The sequence below is a fragment of the Callithrix jacchus genome, chromosome 22, assembly GCF_049354715.1.
Source record: "Callithrix jacchus isolate 240 chromosome 22, calJac240_pri, whole genome shotgun sequence".
Lineage (NCBI taxonomy): Eukaryota > Metazoa > Chordata > Mammalia > Primates > Cebidae > Callithrix > Callithrix jacchus.
In genome coordinates, this window is record NC_133523.1 from 1,880,441 (window position 1) to 1,904,084 (window position 23,644).

General features: G+C 58.8%; 1 protein-coding gene and 1 long non-coding RNA gene across 4 annotated transcripts in view; one reads left to right on the forward strand and one right to left on the reverse strand.

Annotated features, from left to right (window-relative positions):
* Positions 1 to 13,501, forward strand: LOC144580902 (uncharacterized). Its single transcript, XR_013531226.1, has 2 exons — positions 1 to 6,722; positions 6,820 to 13,501. It is a non-coding gene; the product is annotated as an uncharacterized LOC144580902 (long non-coding RNA).
* BTBD2 (BTB domain containing 2) overlaps positions 8,211 to 23,644 on the reverse strand; it is a 24,990-nt gene continuing 9,556 nt past the window's right edge. Inside the window, exons 2-10 of one of the 3 annotated variants that reach the window (XM_054250432.2) lie at positions 19,950 to 20,069; positions 16,480 to 16,636; positions 14,932 to 15,060; positions 13,863 to 13,968; positions 13,137 to 13,334; positions 10,261 to 10,453; positions 9,769 to 9,856; positions 9,423 to 9,569; positions 8,211 to 9,271 (exon numbers count right to left, since the gene is read on the reverse strand). In XM_054250432.2, the coding sequence (XP_054106407.1) occupies positions 9,110 to 9,271; positions 9,423 to 9,569; positions 9,769 to 9,856; positions 10,261 to 10,453; positions 13,137 to 13,334; positions 13,863 to 13,968; positions 14,932 to 15,060; positions 16,480 to 16,636; positions 19,950 to 20,069 (1,300 nt within the window). In that variant the 3' untranslated portion in view covers positions 8,211 to 9,109. The remainder of the gene's footprint in view (positions 9,272 to 9,422; positions 9,570 to 9,768; positions 9,857 to 10,260; positions 10,454 to 13,136; positions 13,335 to 13,862; positions 13,969 to 14,931; positions 15,061 to 16,479; positions 16,637 to 19,949; positions 20,070 to 23,644) is intronic. The other 2 variants (XM_054250433.2, XM_035287346.3) reach the window with 2 other exon arrangements.

Below are 23,644 nucleotides of genomic sequence, written 5' to 3' on the forward strand. Positions count from 1 at the left end.
ATGCTGCTGCTTCTTCAAGAGGAGAAAGAGAAAATCGCTGCAGCGACACAAGTGACCGGGCGCGTGCAGCCCTTGAATCTTCTCCGTGCAGCCCCTTGGGGTGCCAGCTTGTGTGAGGCCTTTGGGGCCCACCCACAGCGGCCCGGGGCCAGACCCTGGCTGGAAGCCAGGACGCAGACTGCAGGGGCCGCCCTGGCTTGGATGGCGGCCCCACCCCAGGACGTGGTTCACTCCCTTCACGTAAGACTTTGGCGAAATTCCTACACCTGTGTCTAGTCCTCCCCTCCAAGAGCATTAACTATTTAAAACAAGGAAAAAAGGAAAAAACAGAGGCCCGCCCCGCCCCCACGCCTGCCCCTCCGTTTCTTTGCTGGAGTAGTGTGATCTGGGGGCTCCGGCTGAGGCCCCGCCCCCCCGGCCGCCCCCGTTAGCGTCTTAAAGTCCAGCTTGTCTCCCTCGATCCAAAGGCCGTTTTCTCGAGGGGAGGGCAGGCCCGGCCTGGAGGGGTGCTGTGGGGCCGCCTTGCCCAGGCCCTCCTGGGAGGGGCACAGGCATTGCTGCCGGGGTGAGGCGTGCTGCAGGCCTCCCCGAAACCAAAGGGGAAGGCAGGGGTGGGGCCGCAGCTGAAGCCGGCTCCCCAACCAAAATGCTGCACCAAAGCTTGGGCGCCGCAGGCACGGCCACTGCAGCCTCTTCCCAGCCTGGCCCCGGTGAGGGCAGGTGGGCCCTGCCAGGCGGGTGCTTCTCGACGCACCTGCTCCCAGAGGCTGTGCCCCGACACCCAGAACCCGAGGCGGGACGGCTGGCTGGTGTCGCCCTGCTCAGCCCCGGGCCGTGCTGCATGGGGCTCGGGCACGGAGCTTCCTGCCTCTGCTCCCCACCCGGCCAGCGGCCAAGACAAAACGCCTTAAAGCCCCGGCCCCGCCCCGCAGGTGCGCGCAGGGGCCTGGGGGCGCCCTGGACTGGCAGGCGGTCCCCAGCGGGGTCGCCTGGAGGCTGCTAGGCAGAGTGGGGCAGCTTGGGGCCGTGCCTGGCCGTGGCGGGGAGTCTAGGTTTTGCTTTACCAAGTGTACAGAAATGGCATTCACGTTTCTCTGATGCTCCCTTGAAGCCATAGAATTTAGGGGCTTTTTAAAAAAAATAAAAAAAAACGAAACCAAACCCAAGTGTTGTGTCTGGACTTTGTACGAAGCTTGGCCTGGAGCAGACGGTGCGTCCATCCCAGCGCTGCCCACAGGGAAGGGACAGGTCGGAAGGTAAGGAGGACGGAGCAGAGGGGAGGCTGGGGCTCTGGGGAGAGCGTAGGAGGCACTTTTCACCGACCACGGAAAGGGGGAGTCACAGACACGCAGCTGCGTGACCGGTTCCTGTTCCCCAAAGCTGCAGAGACCCGGAAAAGCTCCGTGACCAGGCCCAGGCGGGGTGGTCTCGGCCGCCTCTCACCGCCGAAGGCCTCCTGACTCGCTCTGTTCACGCAGCAGGGAAGCACGCGTCGGCTCGGGGTCCCACCGCGCAGTGGAGGAGTCGGCAGTAGCTTCCGAAAAAGCAGAGCGTGAGGACCGTGGTGGCTCGTCCGGACCTCCCCGAACAAGGCCCGATGCTTGGCAGCCGGGAGCAAGCTCCACACGCAGCTGCGTTTGCAAGGGACATACAGGCAGAAATCCCCAGATGCCGGGTGGGGTCTCCGTCTCCACCCCCCGACCTCCTGCAAGGCTGAGGGGAGGGAAGGCAGCAGAGGGCAGCAGCTGCAGGGTGGGGGGGGTAGGGGGGACTCCCAGGGGACTGGGAGTGAACTGAACGGGACACACAGGGCCCTCCCAGGAAGCACTGGGGACCAGAAAACCATCCCGAATCACAGACTCAGAAGCACAGAAGTGGACAAACCACCGACAATGAATTCAGGAAGGAAACGTCGGAAAAAGAAAAACCCGTTTTGGAAATGAATAAATCGCAAGGTGCCCAAGATCCCTGTGAAAATGGGAGGAAAACAGTGAGAAGGTGAAACAAGACGAGAGACTGCCGGACACGGCACCACATCCCTAAGAGGGGCCGAGAAAAGCTGGGCTTCCAGTCTTCCAAGACGGGAAACAGCAGGCAGGTGAGACCCTTGTCCAAGGCGGCTTTGCAGAAAAAGACCCGAATCTCCACGTTGAACGTGCAGCCGAGAAAATTAAACCAGAGCGGTCAGCCAGGCGCGGTGGATCACCAGGTCAAGAGTTCAAGACCAGCCTGGCCGACATGGTGAAACCCCGTCTCTACTAAAACTATGAAAATTGGCCCAGCGTGGTGGCGGGTGCCTGTAACCCCAGCTGTTCAGGAGGCGGACACGGGAATTGCTTGAACCTGGCAGGTGGAGGTTGCAGTGAAGGTCCCACCATCGCACCCTTGCCTGACAAGCTTGAGGCCCCGAATTCAAGACCAGCCTGGACATCGGAGACCTCATCTCTACAAAACACAACAAAGATTAGTCGGGCTTGGTGGCACATGCCTTTAGTCCCAGCTTCCTTGGGTGTCTGAGGTAGGAGGATAGCTTGAGCCCAGGAAACTGAGGCTGCAGAGAGCAAAAGGACCCCGTCTTGTGGCCGGGCGCGGCGGCTCACCCCTGTTATCCCAGCACTTTGGGAGGCCGAGGTAGGTGGATCACCTGAGATCAGGAGTTGGAGACCAGCCTGGCCAGCATGGTGAAACCCCAACTCTACCAAAAATACCAAGTTAGCTGGGTGTGGCGGTGAGCGCCTGTAATCCCAGCTGCTCGGGAGACCGGGGCATGAGAATCACTTAAAGCCGGGAGGTGGCGGTTGCAGTGAGCTGAGATAAAAAGACCCTATTTCGGCCGGGCACGGTGGCTCACGCCTGTAATCCCAGCACTTTGGGAGGCGGGTGGATCACGAGGTCAAGAGATCGAGACCATCCCGGTCAACATGGTGAAACCCCGTCTCTACTAAAAATACAAAACTTAGCTGGGCATGGTGGTGCGTGCCTGTAATCCCAGCTACTCGGGAGGCTGAGGCAGGAGAATTGCCTGAACCCAGGAGGCAGAGGCTGCGGTGAGCCGAGATCGCGCCATTGCACTCCAGCCTGGGTAACAAGAGCGAAACTCCGTCTCAAGAAAAAAAAAAAAAAAGACCCTATCTCAAAATAAATGTTTTAAAGGTGAGACCAAGAGTAGTACCAGCGTAACGTGACAAAGTAGAAATAATGTAACTGAAAGTCAGATGGCAAGAGGGAAATCGAGTGAGCTCACTGATGGTTTTCCAGGCAGTAGCTTGGCGATGAGGATTACCTGTAATGTGCTTTTATTTTTACCCACATTAACTGCTTTTGATGCTCTTCATTTCTTCCTACTGATAGAGGTTACCTCTGGGATAATTTCAGCCTGAAGAACTTCCTACAATTTTTTTTTTTTTTTTTTTGAGACGGACTTTCGCTCTCGTTACCCAGGCTGGAGTGCAATGGCGCCATCTCGGCTCACCGCAACCTCCGCCTCCCGGGTTCAGGCAATTCTCTTGCCTCAGCCTCCCGAGTAGCTGGGATTACAGGCACGCGCCACCATGACCAGACAATTTTTTTGTATTTCTAGTAGAGACGGGGTTTCACCTTGTTGACCAGGATGGTCTCGATCTCTTGACCTCGTGATCCACCCGCCTCGGCCTCCCCAAGTGCTGGGATTACAGGCTAGAGCCACCGTGTCCGGCCCAATTTTTTAATTTTAAGTAGAGGGAGGGTTTCCTGTCCGGCTATTGTCCAGGCACTTCAGGAGGACGAGGAGGACGAGGTGGGAAAGTGACGCTGGGATTCAAAGCGTGAGCTGCCACACCCGGCTGAATCCAGCTTTGCTGGTAACAAATCATAGATTATCTCAGCTTTTCATTCCCTGAAAAAATATTTATTTCCCCTTTCTTAATAAGGATGTTTTTGCTGGGAGTGGAATTCTGGGTTGACAAAGTATGTGTTTGTGACAAGTCTCGCTCTGTCACCCAGGCTAGAGTGCAGTGGTGTGACCTCGGCTCACTGCAGCCTCCACCTCCGAGGTCAAGCACTTCTGCCTCAGTCTCCCGAGTAGCTGGGATTACAGGAATGCGCCACCACGCCTGGATAATTTTCATATTTTTAGTAGAGATGGCATTTCATCGTGTTGCCCGGGCTGGTCTCGAACTCCTAACTTCAAGTGATCCACTGCCTCAGCCTCCAAAAGTGCTGGGATTACAGGCGTGAGCCACCGAGCCCAACCGACAGAGTTTTTTAAATGTTTTTGTTGGCCGGGCGCGGTGGCTCACGCCTGTAATCCCAGCACTTTGGGAGGCCGAGGCGGGTGGATCACGAGGTCGAGAGATCGAGACCATCCTGGTCAACATGGTGAAACCCCGTCTCTACTAAAAATACAAAAAATTAGCTGGGCGTGGTGGCGCGTGCCTGTAATCCCAGCTACTCGGGAGGCTGAGGCAGGAGAATTGCCTGAACCCAGGAGGCGGAGGTTGCGGTGAGCCGAGATCGCGCCATTGCACTCCAGCCTGGGTAACAAGAGCGAAACTCCGTCTCAAAAAAAAAAAAAGAAAAAGAAAAGGTTTTTGTGCATTGCCTTTCAGCATTTTAAATATATTGTTCCATTATTTCTTTGAGGGTTAGCTGCCACCGTCTTTCCCTTGGCAGTAACGTGCCTGTTTTGTCTGGCTGCCTTCAGAGGCTTTTCTCTTTGGTTTACGTGCCTTGACTGTGGCTTTCTTTGCATTTATCCTGCTTGGCATTTACTGAACTTACTGGATCTGCGAGTTGAGGTCCTTCATTGGTTTGGAAACTCTGTGGCTGTTACCCCTTCAAACAATTCAGCTTTATTTTCTCTGTTCTCCAGGACTACAGTTACCTGTACAGATGACCACTCCGTATTACCCCCCAGGTCTCTGATACTCCGTTCTGGTTTTTAATAGTTTCTTCGTTCTTTTTTTTGAAACAGGGTCCCACTCTGTCACCCAGGCTGGAGTGCGGCGTGTGGTCATAGTTCACAGCAACCTCGGGCTCCTGGGCTCAAGTGATCCTCCCACCTCAGCCTCCTGAGTAGCTGGGACCACAGGCCCTCACCACGCCAGGCTAGTCTTCTGATTTGTAGAGATGGAGTCTGACCGTGTTGCCCAGGTTGGGCTCAGGTGATCCTCCTGCCTGGGCCTCCCAGTGTGCTGGGATTACAGGTGTCAGCCTGTTTTTATGGTTTAAATTTGCTGTGAATTTTCTAGTGTCTTGAGATGAAAGTTTAGACCATCAGCCTTAAACCTTTTTTTTTGGAAATGGAGTTTCACACTTGTTGCCCAGGCTGGAGTGCAATGCTGCGATCTTGGCTCACTGCAACGTCTGCCTCCCGGGTTCAGGAGATTCTCGTGCCTCAGCCTCCCGAGTAGCTGGGATTACAGGCACGCGCCACCACATCAGGCCAATTTTTTTATTTTCAGTAGAGATGGGGTTTCTCCATGTTGGTCAGGCTGGTCTCGAACTCCTGACCACATGATCTGCCCACCTTGGCCTCCCAACGTGCTGGGATTACAGGCGTGATCCACGGTGCCCAGCCCTAAACCTTTCTTATTTTCTAATCTATGCACAAAAAATTCCCTCTCAACCCTTCTCTAGGAAGATCCCCAAGTTTCGGTCTAATTTCAGTATCGTTTCAGGTCAAGGTACTTCCTGATTTCCACATGGTTTCTTTAGGCTACATTTATGTAAAAGTATTTCTTAAACATCTGGGGATTTTGATTCTCTTTGATTCCCCTGTAGCCACAGAAGACACTGCACGAATCCTCCTCTGGAGCTGCTCGGTGGTTTATAAATTGCCTTTTGTGCGCATTGCTTCCTGTGCTTGAAGAGAGTACGTGTCGGGCAGTGTTTGATGCACGTCAGACTTACTGTTCATGCTCTAATCTGACCATCCGCGTCTTTTAATCGGAGCATTTAAATCCGTTTACACTTCGTGTAACTGTTGACACGGTTGAGTTTAAGTCTCCATCTTCCTGGGTTTTTACTTTCATTTTTGAAGAGCATAAAATTGCTTTGCTAGTACTTTCTCCTGGTTGCTTTTAAGGGTTTTTTTTTTCTTCTGGCCGGGTGTGGTGGCTCACGCCTGTGATCCCAGCACTTTGGGAGGCTGAGGTCGGGGAATCACCCGAGGTGAGGAGTTCCAGATGAGCCTGGCCAACATGGAGAAACCCTGTCTCTCCTAAAAATACAAATACCAGGGCCGGGCGCGGTGGCTCACGCCTGTAATCCCAGCACTTTGGGAGGCTGAGGCGGGTGGATCACGAGGTCGAGAGATCGAGACCATCCCGGTCAACATGGTGAAACCCCGTCTCTACTAAAAATACAAAATTAGCTGGGCATGGTGGTGCGTGCCTGTAATCCCAGCTACTCAGGAGGCTGAGGCAGGAGAATTGCCTGAACCCGGGAGGCAGAGGTTGCGGTGAGCCGAGATGGCGCCATTGCACTCCAGCCTGGGTAACAAGAGCGAAATTTCGTCTCAAAAAAAAAAAAAAAAAAAAGGTATTTTTCCATTTTTTTATGCAGCAGTCTGGCTTCATGTGACGTCTGACTTACGATACTTTTTCAGCCCCACTTTGGATCACAGTTTTGTTTCTTAGGGTGTGTGGGTCACCGTCTTTCATTCATTCTGGAAAATTCTCGGCTGTCAGCTCTTCAGCTGTAGCTCGAGTCTCATCGTCTTGTCTCTGGGACTGCACTTACAGGTACGCCGTACCCTTTGACTTGGTTGCATGTTCTGCCCTGTTTTTCCACCGTTTTCGCTCTTGTGCTTCACCTTGGGTAATTTTCTTTTTTTTTTAGGCGGAGTTTCGCTCTTGTTGCCCAGGCTGGAGAGCAGTGTCGGGATCTTGGCTCACTGCTCCGCCTCCCCCGTTCCCATGATTCTCCTGCCTCAGCCTCCTGAGTAGCTGGGACTACAGGCGCCCCCACCACACCTGGCTCATTTTTCTATTTTTAGTAGAGACGGGGTTTCGCCATGTTGGCCGGGATGGTCTCGATCTCCTGACCTCATGATCGGCCCACCTTGTCCTCCCAAAGTGCTGGGATGACAGGTGTGAGCGCCGCGCCCGGCCTGTAAGTTTGGAATGGATGCTGGACGTTGTCAATGGCCAGTAGTGGGAGCTCATGCTGGTGTGGTCTCCACAGGGCTGTGTTTTCTTTTGGACACGGCCAGAGCATCAGCAGCCCACGGAGACCCTAGCAGAGTTTTGTTTGCGGAGTGAAGAGGGCTCCTTCAGCTCTGTCCGGCCCAGGGGTGCTGCCCTAGCTGCTGGAGCGTGGCCCCGCTGGCGTCTTAATTAGGAACCCAGAGTGTTTCCTTTTAATATGTTTTTGTAGAGATGAGGTCTCGCTGTGTTGCCCAGGCTGGTCTTGAACTCCTGGCCCTGAGCAGTCCTGCCTCAAGCCTGAAAAGTGCTGGGGTTGCCTGTGTGAGCCACCATGCCTGGCCCCAGGTGTTCAAGGCCCCCACCTCCACAGGGCTGCGTCTCCACGGCCTGCTCCCGGCACCACAGGCCGTGAAAATCCGCTCAGTCTTCGGGACCTACTGTTTGCTTTGTTTGTTTTTTGTTAACAGAATCAGCGGCACAATCTCAGCTCACTGCAACTTCCACCTCTCAGGTTCAGGCAATTCTCCTGCCTCAGCCTCCTGAGTAGCTGGGATTACAGGCACGCGCCACCACGCCTAATCTTTGTATTTTTAATAGAGACGGGGTTTCACCATGTTGGTCAGGCTGGTCTCGAACTCCTGACCTCAGGTGATCCGCCTTCCTCAGCCTCCCAAAGAGCTGGGGTTGACAGGTGTGAGCCGTCATGCATGTGTGCACCTGACGATGCAGCTGATGGCATGGGTCGTTTTTGCCATCAAGGCCAGAACTGGGCACTCCCTGCTTCCCCTCCATCCCTCATGTCCATGGTCCGCAGCAGCCAGCAGGGCCTCCCCACAAACTTCCGTTGCATTTGGGTTTGGGGGGGGAGCGCTGAGTCAGGGTCTTGCTGTTGCCCAGGCGGGAGGGCAGTGGTGCTGTCACCACACTCTTGACCTTGACCTCCCAGGCTTACATGCCCATTAAGGGGGGGGTCTCATGGCACTGGCAGATGACACTCGGGGCTCAGGAGTCCTCAGCCCACTGTGGCCCCCTCAGCAGGCCAGAGAGTGAAGGGGGAGCGCAGCAGCATGCACACGGGCCAGGTGCGTTCATTTCTTTATTTAAAAAAATCATCTGGGGGCGTGGTCTGAGGAGGACACCCACCCCCCATGGCTTTGGGGAGGAGGCAGGTTCCAGGAGTCACAGGGCAGAAACACGCAGGGGTTGGTGGGGGCATGGCCTGGGGCGGGAAGAGTGTGTCCCCAGCACCTGGGGGGCTCCCACGGCACCTGGCAGGTTGGGGCAATGGTATGTACAGGTGAGCAGTACCCCTGGACCCAGTTGGGCCGGCCGGGGCCCCATCCTGTAGCAGGGGAGCTCTGGGGCACAGGGTCTGGGTCCCACCCAGGGAGGCTGGACAGAGTTGGACCTGGGATGCGCCCATCAGGTGGATGAGGATGGGAGCCTCGAACTACTGCCCCCCTGGGCCAGGGCGCAGCCAGCAGGGGCCACCCTACCCTTGAGCCGCTCGGAACTCGGGCCAGCTCCAGGCATCGCCCTGCAGGCTGGGGTCAGGGGGCCCCAGTGTCCCAAGGAACAAAATGAATGCCAGGTCTGGAACTGGCGGCTCTAGGAGCGGCGCCACCCAGGCCAGCCCCAGCAGGGGTGCATTGTCATGTGCAGCAAAGGGAATCCTGGGGAAGGCCCGCCGCACACTGGGGCGACTTGGGCAGGTGCCCTGAGCTGCGGGCCCATGGGCCCGGCCCAGGCCGGCACAGCCCTGTCCCCAGTCCTGAGGGATTGTCTCCACAGGGCCTGGCCACTGGCCCCGCTGCCTCCCCGGCTGCACTCATTGTGGTGAACACAGGGAAGCCCCTTCCTCATGCTGAGAAAGGTGGCGTGGAGTGGACAGTGGCCGGGGGGACACGGGGCCCTGCCCCACGCAGGGCGGCACAGCCTGGGGCTGAGGCTGTCCCCGTGGAGGAGGGACCGTGTGGGGCGGCCTAGGTGTAGAAAATGACCTCGGGGATCTGGCCGTCCTCCACAGACGTCCCGTTGTTGTTCCCGGCCGCGTAGCAGAAGGTGAAGCAGGTCTTGGCGCCCGTGGTGGGCGACTCGTGTGTCACCTTGCGCAGGCCTTTGGTGCCGTAGTGGGAGTCTGGGCCCTGTGGGGGGTACAGTGAGCTCAAGGACCACCCGGCTGGGATGCCCCGATGTGGACAGGGCAAGGCCCCAACTTGGCCAGGGTGGCCGCCTCGGGAGGTGTCTGCTGTGCCCGAGGCCTCGCAATGGGCCCCGCCCCCACCCCAGGCACACCTTGAGCGTGGCGCAGGCCGTGTAGTTGACGTTGGGCAGCACTTCCACCGGCTCCTTGAACATGACACGGAAGGTGCTGGCCGAGCCGTCGCAGCTGAAGCCCGTGTCATTCTGGCCCAGGACAGTGTTGCTGTCCGTGTGGATGATCTGGGGGGAGGGGAAGGCTCAGGCCTGGGAGCACCGGCAGGGACCCAGGGTGGGCAGGGCAGAGACCAGGGCTAGGTCTCAGGCAGGGACCAGGGCTGGATCTCAGCCAGGGTTTCATGGGGGAGGACATGGAGGGGGTAGTGGGGCCTGGGGCTGAGGGTGGGCCCGGAGGCTGTGGGGCAGGGCCTGGGGCTGGTACCTGGATGTTCACTTGGTAGTCCGTAGGCCCATGGATGGATCCGTACAGCCCAAATCCCACCACGAAGATACGCTTGTTGACTGAGAACCTGCGTGGCAGATGACAAGAGACCATGTGGACATCCAGGGACAGCCCACGGGGAGCTGGTACCAGCCCAAGTCTGCACCCCCATCATCCCCGAGTCCTCCCACCCCCATACCCAGCCTCCCCTGCAGTGCCCGGCCCCCATCATCCCCGAGTCCTCCCACCCCCATACCCAGCCTCCCCTGCAGTGCCCGGCCCCCATCATCCCCGAGTCCTCCCACCCCCATACCCAGCCTCCCCTGCAGTGCCCGGCCCCCATCATCCCCGAGTCCTCCCACCCCCTTGCCCAGCCTCCCCTCCCAGGCCAGGCCCCATCATCCCCGAGTCCTCCCACCCCCATGCCCAGCCTCCCCCGCAGTGCCCGGCCCCCATCATCCAAGCCCTCCAACACTGGGCTCCGAGCCCCACCTGATTCGGTCGCTGGTGCCGCTGTAGCCCCAGCGACTCTCCACCTGCTGGAAGCGGCTGATGCTGCATTCCTTCCCGCGCAGGCAGCAGCGGGGCCGGTCGATGAACTCCACTCGCGGCTTAGGGTTGACGGTGAAGTGCAGGAAGAGGCTGACCACCTCTCGGTCCACCAAGATGCCTGACTGTGCAGGGCCTGTGGCACAGGGCGGGTGTGGGGGGAGGGCCGGGCTGACCCCAGACCCCAATGCCCAGGAAGAGACGATCCTTCCCCCTAAGATGTCCGTGTCCGACTTTCAAGGTGCAGGGACCCAAGCAGCCCCCTGGGGAAACTGTCACCAGCCGTGGCCCCTGCTGAGTCCTCCCAGCCTTTTGGGGAGGGGCCCCAGGGCGCAGACCAGAGGCTGACAGATACGCTCACTCAGGGGCAAAGTCTCAGGGTCTGGCCCTGCTGCAGGGACCGCCTGTCACTTCACAGTGGGTGGGGGGCTCCACTACCTGATTTCTAAGGGCCGTCGGCCAGGAGGGGCCCCTGAGCTCTGCACTAGGCCCTCACCTCCCAGGCCACAGCCCCAGCTTCTAGAAGTGGCCCAGGGGTTCCTCTCCACGGTGGGCCCTGAGGACCCACCTCCCAAAGCACGCACACCCCAGGGGTGGCCAGCTCGCCCCGGAAAGGCTCCGGGGGCCAGGCTCTTAATCCTGGTGCAGAAATGTGACAGGTGGAGGGGCTGTGGGCAGGGAGGGGCACCACAGGGGTCCACCATCCAGCCCACGAGTGCCGGGACACGGCAGCCACCCTCTGCTCTAATCACAGCGGCCCCCTGGTGCTGCCCGCCTAAGACAGTCACTCATCAACCAACGTGGACTCAATTCTGCCAGCCCAGTGCAGACGCCGGTTCGGTAACGTGAGAAACGGCGATGAGGGGCAAGGGAATTAGGAATTCTTTTCTGAGACCGAGTTTTGCTCTTGTTGCCCAGGCTGCAGGACAATGGCCCCATCTCTGCTCATCACAACCTCTGCCTCCTGGGCTGATTTGAACTCCCGACCTCAGGTGAACCACCCGCCTCAGTCTCCCAAAGGCTGGGATACGTGAGCCACCGTGCCTGGCCTTTTTTTTTTGGAGACCTAGTTTTGCTCCTGTCGCCCAAGCTGGAGTGTAGTGGTGCAGTCTCCGCTCACTGCAACATCCAAAGCCGTCTCCCGGGTTCAAACAATTCTCCTGCCTCAGCCTCCCGAGTAGCTGGAATCACAGGTGTGCGCCACCAGGCCCCGCTAATTTTGTATTTTAAATGACTCTCTCCACACTCGCCTTCAAAGAGCTCACCGTCTGGGCTGCAGAGAGGCCTTTTTTTTTTTGAGACAGTCTTGCTCTGTTGCCAGACTAGAGTGCACTGGCGTGATCCCTGCTCACCTGCCTCAGCCTCCCGAGTAGCTGGGACTACAGGCACCTGCCACCACCACATCTGGCTAATTTGGTATTTGTTTTTTTGAGACGGAGTTTCGCTCTAGTTACCCAGGCTGGAGTGCAATGGCGCGATCTCGGCTCACTGCAACCTCCGCCTCCTGGGTTCAGGCAATTCTCCTGCCTCAGCCTCCCGAGTAGCTGGGATTACAGGCATGCACCACCGTGCCCAGCTAATTTTTGTATTTTTAGTAGAGACGGGGTTTCACCATGTTGGCCAGGATGGTCTCGATCTCTTGACCTCGTGATCCACCCGCCTCAGCCTCCCAAAGTGCTGGGGTTACAGGCTTGAGCCGCCGTGCCCGGCCCTGGTATTTGTATTTTTAGGAGAGACAGGGTTTCTCCAAGTTGGCCAGGCTCATCTCGAACTCCTGACCTCAGATGATCTGCCTACCTCAGCCTCCCAAAGTGCTGGGATCACAGGCCTGAGCCACTGTGCCCAGCTAATTTTGCATTTTTAGTAGCGTTGGGGTTTCACCATGTTGGTCAGGCTGGTCTCGAACTCCTGACCTCAGGTGACTCCCCGACCTCAGCCTCCCAAAGTGCTGGGATCACAGGCGTGAGTGGGCACGCTCAGCCAACAACTGTAGTTTTCAAAAGGATGTATCTGGCCAGGTGCGGTTGCTCACGCCTGTGATCCCAGCACTGGAGGGTGAGGTGGGAGGATGGCTGGAGCCCAGGCAGCAGAGCAAGACGCCTGGCAGACATAAGCCTGCAGTTCCCACTAGGGTCTGAAGCAGGAGGGTCCCTTGAGCCCAGGAGGTGGAGGCTGCAGTGAGCTGTGACTGCACCACTGCACTCCAGCCCGGGCGACAGAGCGAGACCCTGTTGCAATCTGGTGACCTTCAGTCAGGGGAGAGCGGGGGCCGCATGGACCTCGGAAAGGATGGACAGTGAGTGCATCAGCCACAGGACTGTCTCCCGGCCCCTTCTGGAACCTTCCAGGCCTGTTTTGTTCCAGAGCTGGATGGCCCCAGGAAGTGAACAGCCACATGAGGGCAGGAGCCATCGTTAGGGCTGCCCCTCCTGTCACCCCGGAGCCCAGACCCTGCAGCAGGGGACCTCGGGGACCACCCATGGGCGCACAGCAGCTGCCCCAGCTATGCCGGAGCCTTCATGGGCTCATCTCAGACACTGGCACCTGAACCGGCAGGTAGCACAAGAGCCCGAGCCGGGGAGTCCCTTCCCTCCTGGGCAGAAGCCACAAAAACACAGCTGGACGGACACGGGCATGGCGCTGGCCGTGCGTGCGGCAGGGACACAGCCCTGCGGATGCCCACGCAAGCCAGGTTTCCTGCCATCTCTGTACCCTCAGGTTTTCTGCAGTGAACTCAGAGGCTGCTCTCCTGGGCACCAAGGGGCCACCAGGTGTCACTGCTCTCCCAAGCCAGCCCGTGGGCCCCTGAGCTCTGTTACCTGCAGCGAACTCCTCAATGGTCATTAGTGGGAAGCGGATGAGGCCCAGGGCCTTGCCCAGAACCTTCCGTCTGTTCTCGGGCGTCACCTGCAGCTGCTGCCGCTGACACTCAGCCTCGGACCAGCGGACGACGGCGTTGAACAGCCGCACTTCACGGATGCCCAGCGTGTCTCGCTCCAGGACGGCCACCAGCGTGTCTGCGGGTGGGGAAGGGGCGGCGTGAACAGGAGGCTCGCGTGCCCACCCTGCGGGAGGCGGGGAGACTGACGACCAGCAGTTACAGCTGCACTGGCAACTACGGCCCGTGGCCCAAACCTGGCCCTGTGCTTGTGTGTGTAAATAAAGCTTTATCGACACGACCGCACCCCTTCATTTTCCTCGGCTGTGTTGGTTTTTAAGCCCGAGGGACAGACTTGAGTAGCTTCGAGGAAAGCTGTTCAGCAACAAAGTCAACACCGTGGACCGTCAGGGGACGGGGTGGTCACCACCAGCCGGGATGGGGGCATCTGGCCTGCAGTCTTCCAGCCAAGCCCTCCTGCCAAGGCCCCAGACTCCCCTGGGGCTGTGCTGGCCCCGAGCTCCTGCCCCGCTGCAAGTGGTGAGGCCCCAGCTCACCTGGGCAGCTCCCCCAGGGACCCCCAGGCCGAAACCTCCCTCTGTCAATCCGCGGACCCTCCCGCCAAGGCCCGGCTGGGATCCCCACACCCAGGCTCCTGGGCCCTTACCCAGGTCGATGTCGGTGAAGCCCTCCGCGGTGATGGCGTCCGCAGTGTTTTTGTCGATGTTCTCCAGGCACAGGCTGGCCAGCTGTGGCTCATCGAACAGTCGCGCCTGGCAGGACACATTGAGTGGGGGGTTGGGGGCATCAGCACCCAGCCCGCGGCAGACCCCCATGCGGAGCCCTGACCTCCGCGCCTTCCTGAGCATGGCCAGGAGCCACCCATGGCTCAGCCACCAGGCTGGCCCTGCCGTGGGCCCAGGCCCCCCGTGACCGCTGACTGGGTGGGAGAGTCCAGGAGTTCCCTCTCAGGACCTCAGAGGTCAAGGAAGGAAGAAATAGACACCCAGGTCCCTGCCGCTTTAGGCAGAAGGGACGCTGTGGCTGCTCTCAGGGGGCAGCAGGCCCGGGACCCCGAGTGACAGGAGGAGGTGAGGCAGCCGGTAATGCTCCCAGACTACAAGATGACTCCTGACAGGTGACGAAGCTGGACGTCACCTGCACTCTAGGGAAACTGAGGCTGCGTTGATGGAAGGTGCAAGCAGGGCCCTGGGCTGGCCTTTCTGTGGGCCTCACCCTGAAGATCTCTCTCCAGTGGGCTGGAGGTGGTTTTAGGGGCAGGGAGGCAGAGGTAGCCACGACATGGACCCCGGGGATTGAGCTGCGGCCTCCTCTGAGGTCAGGCGGGGGCCTCTATGGCAAGGCGACTACAGATGACCCCAACAAGAAACCCCTCCCTCTGGGGGTCCAGGATCCCCTGCATCTGACCTGCCGGAATGGAGAGGGAGAAGGTTCCGGGTCCTTTCCAGGGTGCTGGACCCCCAAAGCCCATCGAAGGACCGGCACCACTGTACCCTCTGGGTGCCCCCAACCCCCGACCAGAAACTCAGGGCTCCGACGGGCCGCCCACCTGTCCTGGCCCCACCTGCTCCTCTCAGAATCCCCAGACCCCACGAACTCCCCAGACTGCAGAGCCCACCTGGGGTCCCCTGAGACTCCCAGCCATACTCTGTCTACCTGACACTTCCTCAGAGAAGGAAAATTCTTTTTTTTTTTTTCTTTTTAAATAATTTTACTTTTTTTTTAGCTGGACGTGGTGGCAGGCGCCTGTAGTCCCAGCTACTCAGGAAGCTGAGGCAGGAGAATCGCTTGAACCCTGGAGGCGGAGGATGCAGTGAGCCGAGATGGTGCCATTGCACTCCAGCCTGGGCGACAAGAGAAACTCCGTCTCAAAAAATAAAAAAATTATTTTACCTTTATTTAGAGACAGGCTCTCACTCTGTCACCCAGGCTGGAAAGCAGTGGCGTGATCTCCACCCACTGCAGCCTCAACCCCCTGGGCTCAGGCAAACCCCCTGTTTCCGTCCCCCAAGTAGCTGGGATTACAGGCACGCACCACCATGCCTTGCTAATTTATGATTTTTTTTTTTTTTTTTTTTAAGTAGAGACAGGTTTTCACCATGTTGGCCAGGCTGGTCTTGAACGCCTGACCTCTGATGATCTGCCTGCCTCAGCCTCCCAAAGTGCTGCGGTTACGGGCATGAACCACCATGCGCGGTCTGAATGTTTTTTACATTTTTTTGTAGGGAAAAAAAACAGGGTCTCTCTATGTTGCCCAGTCTGGTCTAAAACTCCTGGCCTCAAGTGATCCTCCCAAAGTGCCGTGGCCCTTTCTAGGGTTAGCCATTGGAAAGGACCCCAAAAATTATCGGCAGGGCATTAGCCTAAGTGCCCTGCCAATAATAAAAGTATCACAGAAAGTTAAAAACACATTTTTTTAGGACAGAGTCTCGGTCACCCAGGCTGGAGTGCAATGGCGCGATCTCGGCTCACCGCAACCTCCGCCTCCTGGGTTCAAGCGATTCTCCTGCCTCAGCCTCCCGAGTAGCTGGGATTACAGGCACGCGCCACCACGCCCAGCTACTTTTTGTACTTTTAGTAGAGACGGGGTTTCTCCATGTTGACCAGGCTGGTCTCCAACTCCTGACCTTGTGATTCACCCACCTCGGCCTCCCAAAGCGCTGTGATTACAAGCGTGAGCCACCGCGCCCGGCCCAATTTATTTACTTTTTTTTTTTTTTTTTGCTCTGGAGTCTTGCTGTGTCACCCAGGCCGGAGTGCAGCGGCACGATCTCGGCTCACGGCAACCTCCGCCTCCCAGGTTCAAGCGATTCTCCTGCTTCAGCCTCCCTAGCAGCTGGGAATTCAGGCGCCCTCCACCCTACCCGGCTAAATTTTGTATTTTTAATAAGATTAGGATTTCGCTACGTTAGCCAGGCTGGTCTCGAACTCTGTGACCTCAGGTGATCTGCCCTCCCAATGTGCTGGGATTACAGGCTTGAGGCACCGCCCCCAGCCAAAACATTTTACTGCCTGGATCCGCAGCTTCCTGGACCCGCCCCTTCCCCGCCCCCAGCCTTGTCCCCGCCCCAGTCCCCGCCCCCAGCCTTGTCCCCGCCCCAGGCCCCACCTCCAGCCTTGTCCCCGCCCCAGTCCCCGCCCCCAGCCTTGTCCCCGCCCCCTCCCCGCCCCCAGCCTGGGCCTGTCCCCCGTCTTGCCCCGCCCCCAGCCTGGCCTGGCCCCGCCCCCGCCTCGCGCCCGGCCCCGCCCCCTTCCCCACCCACCTGCGTGAGCAGCATGAAGGCGTTGTCTGCTCGCAGGTTCTTCTTCAGGAACTCCACGCAGTGGGCCTCGAGCGCCGGCACCGCGTACTTCTTGGCGGTGTACAGCGTGGTCATCACCGTCTCCGGGCCGATCTGCACCTCGTCCGAGTAGAGAAACCTGCAGGGACAACGCAGGGGCCATGGGATGGGACCGCCATGACCGGCCCCAGGGGAGAGTGTCAGGGGACCGCTCAGACCATCAGCCCCGCCGCCTGGGTCCAAACACCCCACGTCAGCTTCCCTGAGGAACCTTCCAGAATTAGCCCGTCGGTTGACCTCTGACCTAGAGACACGACTTGGCAACGCGATCACCCATGAAAACGAGCAAGAGGCTGAACCCGTCCACAGCACATACCCGGAAGCGTCTACACTGCGGGCCTTGTCCTGCCCGGGATGCCACTGGGGGCATCCTCCTTGGACACCTTTTCCATGAGAAACTCTTGGTTCCACACCTCAGGCCCCACCAAAAACCTCAACCGCTTCTGGGTGGATCACAGAACCCAACACGCCAGCTAGGATCGTGGATGATCGTGGACGTTATTACCATCCGCCACCGAGTGGTCCGCACCATACTGAATAGGGATCAGAAGTTGGGCTGATCAAAAATAGAAGCACAGGCTGGGTGCAGTGACTCACGCCTGTAATCCCACTTTGGGAGGCAGAGGCGGGAGGATCAGGAGGTCAGGAGATCGAGACCATCCTGGCCAACACGGTGAAACCCCGTCTCTATAAAAAATATAAAGAAAACTAGTCGGGCGTGGTGGCGCGTGTTTGCAGTGCCAGCTACTCGGGAGGCTGAGGCACGAGAATTGCTTGAAACTGGAAAACCGAAGTTGCAGTGAGTCAGGATCGCGCCACTGCACTCCAGCCTGGAAACAGAGCAAGACTCTGTCTCAAAAAAAAAAAAAAAAAAATAGAAGCACAGGCCGGGCGCGGTGGCTCACCCGTGTTATCCCAGCACTTTGGGAGGCCGAGGCGGGCGGATCACAAGGTCGCGATCGAGACCATCCTGGCCAACATGGTGAAACCCCGTCTCTACTAAAAAAATACAAAAATTAGCTGGGCATGGTGGTGGGCGCCTGTAGTCCCAGCTACTCGGGAGGCTGAGGCAGGAGAATTGCTTGAACCCGGGAGGTGGAGGTTGTAGTGAGCTGAGATCGTGCCATTGCACTCCAGCCTGGGCAACAGAGCAAGACTCTGTCTCAAAAAAATAATAATTATATATATACATAAAATTAGCCCGGCGTGGTGGCAGGCACCTATAATCCCAGCTACTTGGGAGGCTGAGGCAGCAGAATTGCTTGAACCCGGGAGGTGGAGGTTGCAGTGAGCCGAGATCACGCCACTCACTGCACGGCAGCCTGGCAAGGCTCTGTCTCAAAAAAAAAAAGTTGAAGTGAGGTGAGAGCTGGATCAGGCGGTGACACAGAAATGAGGGAGCTGAAAACGACAGCGCCCAGGCTCCTCCCCAGATGAACCGTGGCTCTCCTCGCGCTCTGCAGAGGGTCTGAGGGACACCTTCTGTGCTAGTGTGTTTCTCATTTTCTGTTTGTAACAGGGCAGAGGTTTCACCCAGGGCGGTCCCGCCCCCCCATGTGTACACTGGGTGATGTCCAGGGACATCTGTGTGCGGCTGCCAGGACTGGAGCGGGTACAGGCCAGGGATGCTGCTCAGGCACCCTGCAGTGCCCAGGGCGGCCCACCCCAGAGAACAATCCGGTCCCAGTGCCCACAGGGCCGAGATAAGATCTCCAGTGATTCATGTGCAGAACAAAATGAAGCCTGCTCCCTGTTCACACCAGACACCAGGATAAGCTCCCGATGGTGCGGACGGTGTAAACCTGGGGACCCCAGCTCCTGGGACTCACCTCCTCTCTCCCTCCCCACTCAGGGTACAGATTTCAATGTGTGCAGCCTCCTGGGACCCCAAGCAGGGCAGAGGATCATGGGAGGCAGAGTCTCTTGGGGGTTCGTGGAAACCCTAGCCCACGGGGGGGTCTCATATGTGGGACAGTCTGGCCCCCTGAGGACACTGGGCAGTGTCTGGGGACATCTGCAGTTGTCATAACTCGGGGAGCTCCTGGCATGGAGTGGGCGGGGGCCCGGGATGCTGCCGCCCAGTGCCCAGGACGGCCCAACCCAGAGAACAATCAGACCCCAAGCATCAACAGTGCCCAGGTGGGAACTCTGAAGTGTGACAGTGCGGATACTCATGGTGACGCCGGCTTAGCCTTGTTACCCGTGCTGGTCTTGAACTGCTGGGCTCAAGAATCCCGCCCCCCTTAGCCTCCCGAAGTGCTGGAATGACAGGCGTGAGCCACCACACCTCGAGATGCTTCTAGTGCTTTGGGTATAGGGCCAGGAGCGGGACTGCTGGTCCCACGGAGATTCTGTGCTGAGCCTTTTGAGGAATTGCCAGACTCCCTTCCACAGCAGTTCCACCCCAGCCGGGACCAGCTCCCATCTCCCCACGGCCTTACCAACACTTGTCATTTACCTTAGAGACCTGGGCTCGCCCCATCACCCAGAATGGAGTGCAGTGGCGTGATCACACTTCACTGCAGCCTCAAGCTCCCAGGCTCAAGTGGGAGGCTCCTCCCTCAGCCTCCCAAGTAGCTGGGACTACAGGTGTGTGCGAACACGCCTGGCTTGTTTTTTTTTAACTCTTAGTAGAGATGGGGCCAGACACGGTGGTTCATGCCTGTAATCCCAGTACTTTGGAGGTTGAGGCGGGTGGAGGTCGGGAGTTGGAGACCAGCCTGACCAACATGGTGAAACCCCATCTCTACTAAAAATACAAAAATGGGCCGGGCGTGGTGATGCACATCTGTAATCCCAGCTACTCAGGAGGCTGAGGCAGGAGAAACGCTTGAACCCGGGAAGTGGAGGTTGCGGTGAGCCGAGATCGAGCCACTGCACTGCAGCCTGGGTGACGGAGCGAGACTCCGTGTCAATAAAATAAAATGACAGGCCGGGCGCGGTGGCTCACGCCTGTAATCCCAGCACTTTGGGAAGGTGAGGCGGGTGGATCATGAGGTGAAGAGATCGAGACCATCCTGGTCAACGTGGTGAAACCCCGTCTCTACTAAAAATACAAAAATTAGCTGGGCCTGGTGGCGCGTGCCTGTAATCCCAGCTACTCAGGAGGCTGAGGCAGGAGAATTGCCTGAACCCAGGAGGCGGAGGTTGCGGTGAGCCGAGATCGCGCCATTGCACTCCAGCCTGGGTAACAAGAGCGAGACTCCGTCTCAAAAAATAAATAAATTAAATAATGAACTAAATCAGGTTCCTCTGGAACCCCTCACGGTGCATGAACGCTGCAGAATTCCCCACTGACACGGGGGCTCTGAGCAGCTGTCGGCCAGGGTCTCCGTTCTCTGAGGTCCCTCCCAGGGCCCAGCTCCCCGGCAGGAAGCATCCGGAAGCCTCACTTGAGCAGGGCGAGGAAGGCAGCAGGTTCCACGTCAGGCAGCTCTATCTCCGTGGACGTCGTGGCCATCCCCCCATTGAACATGGCATCGAAGACGGCGCTGCCCACGGCCAGCACAAACCTGGCGTGAAAGAGAGGAGCTCCTGGTTAGAACCGCATGACTGCCACCCACGGCAGGGAGGGCCTGGCCGGTGTCCTGGGTGACCGCCCAGCAGGGCTTCCTGCCAGCCCCCGGCAGGCGTGTGCCAGGGCCCCCCCATGTCAGAGGTTTCTGGAAGGGGCCTAGGATGGCAGGAGGGCGACGCAGATGGACCGGGCAAGGCCAGGTGGGGCTGGGGTCATGCCCTGGGGTTCACAGGGCCTCATGCTCTGCCAGCCCCCACCATCCTCTGTCCTTCAAGGCGTCAGGCACGCACTCATTCACTCATTCCCACATGCATGCATTCATTCATTCGCACACACATTCATTCACTCATTCATCCACATGCACTCATGCCTCACCCACACATGCATCCACTGACTCTTCACCCCATGGGCATGGGCACACACGCACTCTCTCATTCACTTGCTCTCATTCATTCATTCATATTCATTCATTCACTCATTCATTCCTATACATAAACGTATCCACTCATTCCCACATGCACTCATCACTCATTCACTCACACACTCATCCGCTCTCCATCACTTTCCCGCTCACGCACTCCCTCACCGGCACACGCTTCCCCAGGGAGTGAGCTACAGGCACAGGGCCTGGACCCCTGAGGGAGGCAGACAAGGACCCAGTGGCCGCACAGCCCCCAGTGAGCAAGGGAAGAGAGAGAGGAGCATGGTCCTGCTGGGAACACAAGACCCAGGAAGCGCCGTGGGATCACCTGAGCCGGCCGCGTCTGTGGGGAAGGGCATGAAGGCCCAGGGAACAGCAGGAGCGTGGGAGGAGGACTGGGAGGCAGCAGGATGGCCCCCGCTGGGAAAGCGGAGGCTCTGCCAGGCGTGGAGCGCAGGCTGCCTGTGGGGCCCACCCAGCGTGGCCCACCCAGCACCTCAGATTGTCAGTATCGCAGCAGTCCAGAGGGCGCGGTGGGTACAGAGAGGCTGCTGGTGCCTCCCCGGCCTCTGCCAGAGCTGGCTGTGAACCTACGTTTGGCCAGGCTTGTGTGGGGCGGGGAGGACTCCACGACTCCCAGGCTCAGGACGCCACCCTGTGCTGTCCACGTGCGGTCCCCAGGGCCTGCCCCACGATGGCTTCCCAGGGGGCTGAGACCACACACGGTGTGGGGGGTCATGGACACTTGGTGGGAGCACAGACACTCAGTTGGGGAGAACCCAGACACTTGGAGGGGTTCACAGACACTCAGCAGCGGGTGGTGCCGGACAGTCGGGGGTCAGGGGTTCGCAGACACTCGGCGGGCGGCGGGGGCCAGGCACTCGGGGGTGGCGGGTTCCTAGCCACTCGGCCTGCTCACAGGCAGCACCTGCCCCACGACTCTGGGGTCCATGCGTCACCTCTTCCTCGCCTGTCCCTTCCAGGGCTCCCAGCACAGCAAACACTGGGCCTGCACAGCCTCCCCTTCGCGGGAGCCTCCAGGGCTGCAGGTGACCCCACGCGGACACGGCCTGGCTGGGCATCCTCCACAAACTCCGGGAGAGCCCCCGCCTCCCGGGCAGAAGCTCCTCCAGCTCCTCCCACCACACGTGCCCCCGGACCCCGCAGGCCCTCAGCCCATCTGGGACAGCCCAGGGCTTGACTGCGGGAGTGAGGTCAGAAACCAAGGATCCCCGACCACAGCGTCCACATCTGCCCTGAACTCGGAACTCGAGGCCCTGCATGAACAGGGCCGGTCAGGATGAAGGCACCGGGGACGGCGGTGGCTGCTGTCCTTGGAAGAAGAAGAAACAGGCCAGGCACAGTGGCTCACGCCTGTCATCCCAGCATGTGGGAGGCCAAGGAGGGAGGATCGATGGAGCCCAGGAGTTTGAGACCAGCCAGGCCAACAACGCAAGACCCCATCTCTACAAAACTGAAAATCAGCCAGGCATGGTGGTGACCACCTGTACCTCCAGCTACGTGAGGGGCTGAGGCAGGAGGACGGCTTGAGCCCAGGAGGTCAAGGTTTCCGTGAGCCAAGATTATGCCACTGCACTCCAGCCTGGGCGACAGAACAAGACTGTCTGGAAAAAAAAAAGCCAGGTGCGGTGGCTCACGCCTGTAATTCCAGCACTTTGGGAAGCCGAGGCGGGCGGATCACCTGAGGTCAGGAGTTCGAGACCAGCCTGGCCCACAGGGTGAAGCCCCACCTCTACTAAAAATGCAAAAATCAGCCCTATAATCCCAGCTACTCAGGAGGCTGAGGCAGGAGAATCGCTTGAACCTGGGAGGCAGAGGTTGCAGTGAGCTGACATCGCACCATTGCTCTCCAGCCTGGGCGACAGAGCCAGACTCCAGCTCAAAAAAAGAAAGAAAGAAACAGGCCGGGTACGGTGGCTCACGCCTGTCATCCCAGCACTTTGGGAGGCCGAGGCGGGTGGATGACGAGGTCAAGAGATCGAGACCATCCTGGTCAACATGGTGAAACCCCGTCTCTACTAAAAATACAAAAATTAGCTGGGCATGGTGGCGCGTGCCTGTAATCCCAGCTACTCGGGAGGCTGAGGCAGGAGAATTGCCTGAACCCAGGAGGCGGAGGTTGCGGTGAGCCGAGATCGCGCCATTGCACTCCAGCCTGGGTAACAAGAGCGAAACTTCGTCTCAAAAAAAAATTTTTTTTTTAATGAAATTAAAATAATAATAAAAAAAAAAGAAACAGAGGGGGCAGCTGCACGGAGATGCACACGGGGACTGGAGTGGAGTGGTACAGCCAGAGGCCAAGGACATCTGGAGCCCCCAGAAGCTGGGAGGAGCAGGAGGATCCTCCCTTGAGATTCCAGAGGGAGCGCCGCCCTGGGACGCCTTGGCCCACGCTCCTGGGCTCCCAGACTGGCAGAGGATGAACCCACTGAGCTTGACCCCCAGTGTGTGGGCGTTGTGACTGCCACCCACCCATCTGCCCTCCTAGCCGCGTCCTCGGGTGGGGTGGGGACCAGCCCTCGGGGCCCTGAGCTGCCATCACCCAGAATTCCCTCCCACGCGACGTTCCCGAAATAGAGTGCCTGGGCGTGGGTCTTCTCTTTCTTAACTTAAAAACGCACCTTGGTCTCCCGTGGGGAGAACCTCTGACAAGGATTCAAAAGCAGAAAGCAGGAGGCGCTGAAGGGGGCCCGGACTGGAATCACAGCCCCCACCCCGACACGGGCACATCCCCAGGCAGCTCTGCCGGTCTCTAGGGTGGGGACGCCTCCAACAACGAGCCCCTCCCTGGAGACCCCCCCCCAGCACGGGCCTTCAGGATCCCACCCCCGGGCACCGCTGCTGCCCCGTCTGCCCATTCACCTGTCTGTAACCCCTTCTTCCCCTTACAAAAGAATCGAGAACATGCGGCCACACAGAAAGCACCCACAACCGCTCACAGCAGCCCCATTCCCAGCTCCGAACGGGGGGCCGCAGCCAGCATCCACGGCAGACACGGCGCGGCCACCCGCGTGTCGGAACACCACCCAGCCACAACAGGCGGGAGGCTGACGCGGTACACGGCGGGACACACCTGGAGGACGCCGCGCTCAACCAGAGAAACCAGACACAGAAGGGCAAATCCTGTG